Here is a 10,665-nt window from a genome sequence, read left to right on the forward strand (position 1 = left end):
TTGCTCTTTAGATTTGTGGCATTGTCTTTTTCTTTATTTTGACGATGTACTCTTGTCTATTTTCCATTTTATATATATACTAGTACTTTTGACCCGTGCGATGCACGGGGGAGATTCATTTTTGAGGTTTTTTTTGTGTTTTTTTTGTTAAATATGTTTTTATTTAAATATATTTTATTGATTAAAAGATTATAAAAAAATTATACTATGAATTCTTATGTTTTCTTTTTATTAATTTTTTTTTTGTGTTGTTAATCTTGGTACAGGCACCCTTTTCCGGCATTTGTTCCTGATATAACCTTGCCTTCCAAAACATATTTTTCCATTTCAGTGATAATCAGGCCCGTACCACTGCACAATCCAGCTGATTGGTTGATGTTTCTCAAAAGCATCACTGGAGCTCTTTTTTTAGCTTTAACATATGATTAGGCAAGCCTGAAGAGTTTATTGTGTTTAAAAACTCTGGTGTATGGATATCATCTGGACTGTCATAATTGTTGTCTGATGAACATGTGTTATCGGCACTCAAATAAGTGTTCTCATCTCCGAGCAACAATGACATCATGTATTCATTCAAACTATCAACAATCTCATTTGTAGGAGCTAAAATAGCACGATCTTGGAAATTTTTTGAATTTTCGTAGTTCTGAACGAAAGATGGATAGGTAGAGTTGACAATAGAAGCCATTGCATCACCTGAATGTGGGATCAAAAATTAGTTAATATCCATCAAAAGTCCTCCCGAGGGATGTCTAGGATTGTTTCATCTTCTATCTACTTACCTGCATTTCCATCTCCTATGCTTAATATCCATTCTGAAATATTTTTAGCTCATCAACCTCTGCAGCTGATCTTCCAGTTTGTAGCCTCATATTTTTTGTTAATGAAAGTACCTGCTCATGATTCAAAAGATAAGAACCATTGTTATAGTTCAAGTTGTTGGTTAATTTCTATTTTTGGGATTATTTGATCAATTTAAAAGCAACCATTATTGGGAGAAATGGTAATGTACCTGACAGTGATCCTAAAGATAAGAAGCATTGATGGTGGCATGGACAATATCCTCCCTTCTATCTTTAGGCATCACTGATTTTGCTAACTTCCCTATGTTCTAATTTAATGAAATCATTTGCACAATAATTTATATCAGTTACAATTTTCTGTAATATGAGTTGTTTTGGAGCCAGCATGTAATTAATCAGTGAGTTTTTTATTTATTTCCCGAGACAGTAATTAATCAGTTATCAGCTGCATACATGTTTGATCTGTAAATGTAGAAGGCTATTTATAAGTTGTAAGTTAGGAGATGCCAAGAAAGCATAAAGGAAAAAATGGTAGATTTAGTAGACATTGTTGGCAAATGAGTGTCTTATGCAATCACTATTCCGCAAAGAAACTCCAGGATATGTGATGATTATATAAGTAAAAAAAAGATATTTATTGAAGCACTAAGTGAACAAAAATAGGTAATTAGGAACAAATAATTAAATAAGGATGGGTATTACATATATGTAAGAGGAAATGAATTATTACATATAAAATAAGCCTGATAAAAAATAGTATGTGATAATGTAACATATGGCATTCACCAATGTCAAATCATCTCTATAGCATAACATGTGGCCATGAAACTTGATAGATGAAACGTATTCAGAAGGGAGATACTCCATTTGTGCAAAGTGCTTGTTCTTATTCTCAATTTTTAACACCACCCCACCATATATAATCACAATCCTTATAAGCCATCAAATTCAAGTAATTCATATCATAAACATGGATCACTTTTTTATGATAAATAAACATGGATCACTTTAAAACTAATGCTAGCTTGATTTCACATTCTCATGTCACAAAGAGGATTGTTTGAGACCCTTCATCATCTCAGCTTGTAATTTGAATCTGAGAAATTTGGCAAGAATAGGACTGTGGCAAGAAGATGAAGATGAGCTTGAGGATGGAGCTTCACTGAACACATGCAGTTGCACATTGTCTAGGCTCTTGACTTGGTACTGTATTTGATGTTCCCATGAGTGAGCTTCATGATCCTCTTGTGTGTGCTCCACCATTGACTTCTTCTTGGCACAACCTGCATTTTGCTTCTTCTTGGTAACATATTGAATTCATTTGGTTCCCAGTGCCTGGGAGGCCACTAAGTGTGAAAGCAATGAATACAAAAGCATGAGTTTGTTTCCTGAATTTTTTTCAGCAAGCCAACAAATAAATAGGGAGTGAGTAACCGGATAGACAAAAGAATCTAGAAAGAGTCATGAAAAGAAACTTTTCAGAAACTATATACTCATTGGCATGCATTGCAATTGTTACATCAGAATTTCAAACCATCAAAATAATATAAATTTGAAAATAGACTCAGTCAAACAATTTAACTGGTAGAATCCTACCACCCTTTTCTTTTATCCAGTTTCCTCTTTTAAGCGATTTGATATTTTAGAGTCCAAGTCTTATGTAAAGTCAAGTGCTATTCAATGTCTAAAACTATCCATTTAAAGCTTCCTAATCTATTACTCAAGGGCAAATGCACACAAATATAAAATTCAGCACTGTAGTATCAAGAAACAACTAATAAAAGCAGAACAGACCTCAGGTTATGCTCATTGAAACTCGCAATAACAGAGGTATTTGATGAATTATATGTCAAACCTTCTCATTTCCATCTTGGTGAAACTCATCTTTGAGAGTCACAATACTGAGGGAATTCATATTCGCATAAACCTGCCCTGACCCGGTCCGACACATAAAGTTATTTCAACATGAGAAATGTTACACAACAAAGAAAATTCTTCGAACAAACAATTCTTTACTTTTCAAAGTTCTGGAAAATACTCTTTTCCTTATTTTCAGGCTCTTAGCTTGCCATACATGGGGAGTGGATCAAGGAACATGAGGCATCAACAATCTGTAAGAAATAATATATCAACCAATTTCTGGTTAATTACCACATAAAGATGTTTTTCACTTCCCAAAGCAACAAAGAATAATCACTCTTTCTTCTTCCTGCATGTGCACGACCAGCACAACTACTAATTGAGTAATTATGTGATACTAATTGAATTATTATTTTAATGTTAGGTTCAAGGAAATCAGAGGTATTGTATATTCCCTGAAGACCCTGGTCAGGTATCCTTTTTCCATACGGGAAAAATTCACTCAATCAGGATAAAAATTAGATGACAATGCAAATTCCACCTTCAAGCCCTTCCCTCTCACGAAAAGAAAAATGGAAATGAAGAGGATATGGCTTTGACCTGGTTCGTATCACATCTGGATTCACCGCTTCAGTTTCGGAGGATAAAGCTTCTTTCTTCTGTGAGAATAACACCTTGACTACATGAGCCTTCAATGGTTTTACCAATTGAAGGCAAAAGTTGTCTATCAGCAAGAGTGCAAATTATAACAGGATATCAATATGTACAAAAAGGTTGAATAAACCTCACTGAAAGGTGATGTTGCTTGAGGTAGGGTGTGTTATCATCTCTATGCCATCCAATGCTTCTCCTCTGGTCCAGAAAATCCATAATCATACAAAAGAGTATCAAAGAGATGGTAAAAAATGCTAGTCACAGAAGCCAAACATTGGATTAGAGTGAGGCAACCAACCTGATTAAACTGGTCAATTCATCAAACAGCTCATACTCACATTTTGAAAACTCCGCTAGCCTGTCTTTCAACCTTTCTGTCACCCAATTTGTAAAATAAATAGATAAAGCAAACAAATCATAGTTTAGAGGGGTAGCTGACAGATTCAGAACAGAGAAAAAAAACAAACAAACAAAGAATCTAAGGACAGTAAATTCGAGAAGAAACCCTTACCACAGATTAGTGAAGCCGCAAATCATCCAAGAAGAAAATAATGTTAAGCCAACCCAGAGCATAGTAAGAAGAGCGGATTCACAAATAGGGATAAAATGGAGGAGAAGAAGATTTTTATCACCTGCTGTGCGAATCTCGCAGTCGATTCCTCAGTTCCTAATGGACGGGACCGATTCCTCAGTTCGCCATCCACCTATCTCCCCTACCTCGCACGTCGCCGGAGCCCTCAGGGTCTTCACCTCGTCGCCGATGCCGATGCCGATGCCGATGCCGCTGCGGAAAAAAACGTCAGCCACAACTTTGGGGGTTTAAGAGAGGGCCTTGCGATGTAATGGGGAGAGGAATCCTTGGCCTCAACATCGCAAACAAAGAAACATAAGAGACAGAGAGGCAAAGAGAGTGAAGATGGAACGGAAGACATGAAAGGGAGAACGTGCACTCGATTAAAAGCCCTGGAAGAATGAAAACGGCTGAAAAAGGAGAAACCAAAACATCAGTGAAATAAAGAAGGAGATTGCTGGAGGATTTCGATGGCGAAGATTTGATCCATAAATAATAACTAATTGTTGAATCAATGGCTGGGATTCAATCCAAGTGAAATAAAAGAGACTTTTACCAAAATATCCATGGTCAAGCTTCATTGTCTTTAAAATTATTTGTTGATTGACAGATTTACCCCCAAGGCTGCTAAAACTCTCCCTTTATATAGTTTATAGATATATATATATATATAAAACTTATGCTTTTGAAAAAAAACAAAAAATGGAAAGTAAAATAAAATGTTGAATAATAATTTATTAAAAATTAAAACATTAACTACTTTTTTTTCCAATTAAATTTCTGCTTACATAATATATGTGACCTCTCTTATACGTGTATATATATAACACTAGGGATGAACTGATACTCCATTAGCCTCACTCTCTCACCATCTTCACACAAACATTAACAATGGTCAAACACAGTTTTCTCCTCGTTTTCTTATTAGCCTCCGTTCTTGCACCCACAATTCCATTTTTTTGTCATGCTAGTAATGACGATGGAGATCATAAACTTTACATTGTATACATGGGTTCACTTCCTGTTCAGAGAGGTTCTTCCAATTATTATTCCCCAACCTCTCACCACGTCAGCATGTTGCAACAGGTTGTTGGTGAAAGCGATGTAACAAAGCACCATGTTAGAAGCTACAAGAGAAGCTTCAATGGTTTTGCAGCGAAGCTCAGTGAAAAACAGAGAGAAATGATCGCTGCCATGGATAGTGTCGTTTCGGTTTTTCCAAGTAAAACTCTTCAAATTCAAACGACGAGGTCATGGGACTTTGTGGGACTCCATGAATCAGTTAAACGACAAAAGAAAGAAGAGAGTGATTTGGTAATCGGACTCATTGACACGGGAATCTGGCCAGAATCAGATAGTTTCACCGACCAAGGTAGTAAACTTTTCCATTTTATTTAATTATTTTTTATTTGAAAGGATATTTTTTCCTTGAAAGGAATTTTTTTGACCTTTGGGAATATTGGTTTGACATGAATTGAAGAAATATGGTCAATATTTATTTTCTATAAACAATAATATTTGAATTTCCTTTTTATTTTTTATTAATTAAAAAAATATACTTTTCTCTCTCTCCTCCTTTTTGTGCATAGAATTAAAAATTATTCAATTACCCATTAATACTTTAAATGTTGATGACAAATTAATGAATAAATAAATATTTATTTATTTATAAAAAATTATTCATTAACAAGTATTCTCTAATATTATTTCATAAGATAAAGAAAATTATTTGATATTTATATTACAAAATAATATTCAAAGTGCATTTGTATTTCTTTAAATAATAATAATTTAATATCTAAAATTAACTTAATACTTAATCCATGTGTAAAATAATATTTTCTAGATATAATACTCATGCGTTGCATTATATTTACAATATTTTTTAACATTATTATACTTACGTAAATAAATAATAAAATAATTTTTAATTATAGAATATAATAAAATTTAAAATAATTGCGTTAAGACATTTCATTTGTCCAAACAGGTCACATTTGTCACAGACAAAGAATATAATTATAACCTTAATAGCATAAATTATTATTTAAGAAATTAAAATTTATTCAAATCGAGTCATATTATTTTTCACTGTTATGCTTTCAGGAGCCATTGTTACAAGTATATAATAGAAAAAAATATTTAATTTTTTGAAAAATTTTACACACATACGTTATAGTGTTAATAGTAAATACCTTATAACGAATATTTTTAAATTGTCAATCTATTATATCTAAGTATTTCATTAATAAATATTCTTTTATTAATAATTAATTTTAATTCTTAATATTTTTCAATAATACAAAAGTCAAATCTACTTTTAGTATATAAATTTATGATTTAATATATGTAGGTGAATAGCTTTTGACAACATGATAATTTCAATTTTTTATTTTATGATTCAATATATTAAATACAATTTTTTTGTTATTTTTCCTGCGGAATGATCATTGTCGTATCCATGCAATAAAAAATTTGTTATTGCTTTATGTATTTTAATAAAAAGGTAGATAAATATGAATGCTTAGTATTTATAATGAAAAAATTAAAATGATATTTACATATATATATATATATGTGTGTGTGTTTAAAAATATAGATTAGTTGAATAATACTTCTTTATTAAAATACAAATGATTTAATTATTAATTATGTGGAGTTTTTTTTTTGAAATAAGACTGAATTCATTAAAGTTGGACCGGCATAGAGGCATGTGGAGTTGTTTTAAAACGAAATCAAAATGAGATATGAATAAAGCGTTAGTATTTTTTCCCTTATGTTGAAAAGAGATGGAAAAAAATGAAAATTACTTTCACGTGGGTTCTTAGCCAAGCACAGGTGTATCCGATGTTTACTTCTTTATCTGATCATTTGTACTTGGTTCTTGCCTTTAGTTGTTTTGGACTCAGGCTTTTAATATAATATTCATTTCACTTTCAACAAAAAAAAAATTAATCCCTGTTTAAAAACTTTGACGAATGTGATTTAGACAACACCTTTCTCCTCTTACTTTTCTACATCCAATTTTTTTGTTACATTTTTCTACATCCATAAAGTTTCTACCAAACCATTTGGGTATCTTAACTCCATCATAATGGACTAATATAATAATTTATAAATAAATAAAATATGAAATTTCTAACTCACTTATCTTAAATATCATTGATAACTTGAGACTAGAATTATTTAACCCAAACTTTTATTGGGTCACTTAAACAACCCCTTATTTTATGATTTATTGCTCTTTATGTTTTTCAGGTGTTGGTCCTATTCCGACGAAGTGGAAGGGCCATTGCAAAGGTGGCGCCAACTTCACCTGCAACAATAAGATTATCGGGGCACGAGTTTATAAACCTCCCACAAATGTTACCAATGATGATGACAACACTGCAAGAGACATTAGGGGTCATGGAACCCATACTGCCTCAACGGCAGCTGGAAACACTATCAGTGGTGCAAGCTACTATGGACTCGCAAGAGGCACCGCAAGAGGTGCAGTCCCATCTGCAAGGATTGCAACATACAAAGTTTGCTATAAACTAGGCTGCAACGATGCTAATGTTTTAGCAGCTTTCGATGATGCCATCGCTGATGGAGTCGACATCATTAGCATCTCACTCGGAGGTGACAAAGCCGTTGACTTAGTGAAGGACCCTATCGCAATTGGTTCCTTCCATGCCATGGAGAGAGGAATTCTCACAGTGCAGTCTGCAGGGAACTCTGGTCCTGCTTCAGGCTCTATTTGTAGCGTGGCGCCGTGGTTGTTGACTGTCGCAGCTAGCACCATAGATCGCCAATTCATTGACAAGGTGATTACATGAGAAAAAAATTATATTAATATATATCCGCTTTTAATAATATTTATATTTTTTCATTCAAATATTTATTGTAATTATTAAGCTTAATTAATATGTCAAATTTTTGCTTCCTTACTAATTTTTCTGGTTCCGTGTGATGAAGGTGGTTCTTGAGAATGGGATGACATTGGTTGGAAGGTCAGTGAATGCCGCAATTTCAAATGGGACAAAGTTTCCTATTGCTAAGTGGAATGCAAGTGATGAAAGCTGCAAAGGATTCTCTAACTTTTGTCAATGTCTAGGAAGCGAGAGTGTGAAGGGAAAGTTCGTTTTATGTACAAGCGGAGGTACGATCATAGATGAATGGCCTTATGTACAAGGTGCAGTTGGTTCAATCACTACGAGTTTATGGAACCCCGACAATGATGAATCTGAGGTGACTTTTTTCCCTTCGGTAAACCTCAATCGGAAAGACTACAATATTGTCCAGAACTACACTAATTCAGCGAAAAATCCTAAAGCTGAGATATTGAAGAGTGAGATTTCCAAAGATCGCAGCGCTCCGAAAGTTGCTAGCTTCTCCTCCCGTGGGCCGAATCACTTGATTCCAGAGATTATGAAACCAGATGTGAGTGCTCCCGGGGTGGATATCTTGGCTGCGTGGTCACCCGTAGTTGCACCCTCACAATACGGAAGCGACAATAGAAAGGTGAAGTACAATGTGCTCTCTGGAACATCAATGGCATGTCCTCATGTTGCTGGAGTCGCCGCGTATGTGAAATCATTTCACCCGGATTGGTCACCGGCAGCAATCAAATCAGCAATAATGACCACAACAGATCCCTTGAATGGAAATTATGATCTGAGTGGTGAGTTTTCTTACGGATCTGGGAATGTCAATCCAGTAAAAGCTATTCATCCTGGACTTGTATATGACATTCAAAAAAAGGACTACGTCAAAATGCTTTGCAACTATGGTTATAGTGCTAAGAAAGTTAAGATTGTGACTGGAGCAAATTCATCCATCTGTCATGGAGCACACCATAGAAGCTTTGTGAAAGATTTAAACTACCCTGCAATAACTATAAACGTTGAGCCATTGGAGCCTTACATTATCAAGGTTAATAGGACAGTGACGAATGTTGGCTTTCCTCACAACTCGACCTACAAGGCTACCGTCTCGGCGAATCTGAAAATGAACATCACAGTGGAGCCTGAGATTCTGAGGTTCGATTCTTTGCATGAGAGAAAATCTTTTGTTGTTACTATTGCTGGAAGAGCGTTGCGAAAAGGTAGTGCAGTTTCCTCATCACTTGTGTGGTCAGATGGCAAACATGATGTCAAGAGTCCAATTATTGTGTTTGTCTCCTAGAACATGTTGACTATGGCACTGTGGAATGTCGAATAAATTATTATCATTTAGGCCAGAAATCTAAACATGTTATAGAAGTATATCCAAACATTCGCTATAGAAAAGGTTTTGGTAGCAAGCAAAAGAGTATATATATATTTTTTGAAAGGAGAATAAATATATTAAGGAAAAGGTCAAAAGCTTGGTAACAAACTCTCCCAAGTCCCACTCCCAAGTGAGCTAAACAACAAAACAAGCTAAAAACAGAAAACACAAAGCATAAGAAAAACAGCTAAAGAAATTGTAGTGCAGCTGGGAACAAAAGTTAACAGAGAAGAAGGGGAATAAGCAACAACAAGGAGAAACGAAACAGCAGAGGCAGAATAACAGAGCCACCAAAAGTAGTATAAGGGGAAAACTAATAACCACCAGCTTTGAGAGATAAGTATTTAACCAGGGCCCCTTATCCAGCAAAGTCAATAATCCCCACACAGGCAAGAAACCAGATAGAAAGTGCAGCAAAGAAGGAATAGCATTAACACAGATTCAACTTTAAGCCAAGTTCTCCCATAATGGCATGGTTCTGTCACAGCCCAGTTTCGCGAGGTAATCCACCATAGGATTTGCTTCTCTATAAATATGTGAAACCCCCAAGCAACCCACATCCCTCATAAGCCAATCAATTGCATTTAATTCATTTAAAAGAGCCCAAGGTCTGTTTTCTTTGCGGATTACCCACCCAACAGCAAGGGATGAGTCACTTTCTATGTAAACCTGTGAAAATGAGAATTCCTTACAAAATGAAAGAGCCTTATGTATGGCTTTTACCTCAGCTTGATATGCCCATAGAACACCAGTAGCCATAGAGAACATACCAATGATCTCTCCATCTTGTTTTTCCTCAACACCCCCCAATGCCACTAATGCTTGGAGATCCTCTTGCAGAACCATCGACATTGAATTTGAGTGTGTATGCCGCCATGCCAGGGGTGGACACCACACAACATTTCTCACCACCTTTTCCCTTTAGCTTACACTTTAGTTTTCAAAGTGTTTTGTAGAAATTTTGCTAGATTCAACTGACTAGCACCAATTTTAATAGCACTGCATATAAAGGCTAATAACATGTTTTCTCTGATGAGTGAGAGGGGATGGTACAATTTACAGCCCTTATGTTGGTTTCTCAAGTTTATTTTAAAAATAGCTTTGGATATGCAGCTATGCAAGCTACACTACATGAAAATTTGTGTCTAGAGGCGGACAATCTGTGGCGGTTATACTGAAACCGCAACAATTATTTGATGCTTACTTAAGTTGAATCAATTTATGTTTGATGTTTGATGGATCATAGAGTGTTGTTTGTTTTAAATGATCATAACTCATTCAGATGAAATTGAAAAGGTAGCAATTGGCAAGTGAAGAAGTAGCTAAAATCACACTTAAGAGCAAGTGCTACTAACTTATTAAGTTAGCTATTTCTCTGTGTTCTGATTACATGCTTAAACCCTCATTTTCATCTTTCAAAAATTAGCTCATTACCTCAACAACTACTCTCAATCTCCAGCAACTACCACCCATTGGTTAGTACACAAAGTTATTTTCTTTCTCTAAGCTTGTTCTTTCACTTGA

At 34.8% G+C, this 10,665-nt stretch overlaps 2 protein-coding genes and 1 long non-coding RNA gene across 11 annotated transcripts; 1 reads left to right on the forward strand and 2 right to left on the reverse strand.

Moving 5' to 3' along the window:
• Window positions 1–1,632: 1,632 nt before the first annotated feature.
• Window positions 1,633–4,353, reverse strand: LOC130745258 (uncharacterized). Of its 9 annotated transcripts, none has more exons than XR_009021618.1 (4): window positions 3,829–4,353; window positions 3,616–3,691; window positions 3,264–3,515; window positions 1,633–2,914 (listed from the first exon to the last, which is right to left on the reverse strand). It is a non-coding gene; the product is annotated as an uncharacterized LOC130745258 (long non-coding RNA). The 9 variants fall into 9 exon arrangements; XR_009021620.1 differs by having other exon boundaries at window positions 1,670–3,352; window positions 3,453–3,515; XR_009021621.1 differs by having other exon boundaries at window positions 1,670–3,352; window positions 3,448–3,515.
• A 528-nt stretch (window positions 4,354–4,881) lies between these two features.
• Window positions 4,882–9,057, forward strand: LOC130743510 (subtilisin-like protease SBT4.3). The gene is made up of 3 exons (XM_057595760.1): window positions 4,882–5,260; window positions 7,147–7,697; window positions 7,849–9,057. Exons 1-3 carry the CDS (start codon window positions 4,897–4,899, stop codon window positions 9,055–9,057), a joined length of 2,124 nt encoding a protein of 707 aa, XP_057451743.1. The 5' UTR covers window positions 4,882–4,896.
• A 531-nt stretch (window positions 9,058–9,588) lies between these two features.
• Window positions 9,589–9,987, reverse strand: LOC130743511 (uncharacterized). The gene has a single exon (XM_057595762.1). The coding sequence runs from the start codon at window positions 9,985–9,987 to the stop codon at window positions 9,589–9,591; it is 399 nt and encodes a 132-aa protein (XP_057451745.1).
• Window positions 9,988–10,665: the final 678 nt, after the last annotated feature.

Source organism: Lotus japonicus, chromosome 3, assembly GCF_012489685.1.
Source record: "Lotus japonicus ecotype B-129 chromosome 3, LjGifu_v1.2".
NCBI lineage: Eukaryota > Viridiplantae > Streptophyta > Magnoliopsida > Fabales > Fabaceae > Lotus > Lotus japonicus.

What these genes read in the sequence shown, in the direction of transcription:
- LOC130743510 (XM_057595760.1), top strand. Translation starts at nt 4,897, where the DNA reads ATGGGTTCACTTCCTGTTCAGAGAGGTTCTTCCAATTATTATTCCCCA. An exon ending in AGATAGTTTCACCGACCAAG is followed by an intron (nt 5,261 to 7,146) that starts GTAGTAAACTTT and finishes TATGTTTTTCAG; the next exon opens with GTGTTGGTCCTATTCCGACG. An exon ending in ATCGCCAATTCATTGACAAG is followed by an intron (nt 7,698 to 7,848) that starts GTGATTACATGA and finishes CGTGTGATGAAG; the next exon opens with GTGGTTCTTGAGAATGGGAT.
- LOC130743511 (XM_057595762.1), bottom strand. Translation starts at nt 9,987, where the DNA reads ATGGTTCTGCAAGAGGATCTCCAAGCATTAGTGGCATTGGGGGGTGTT.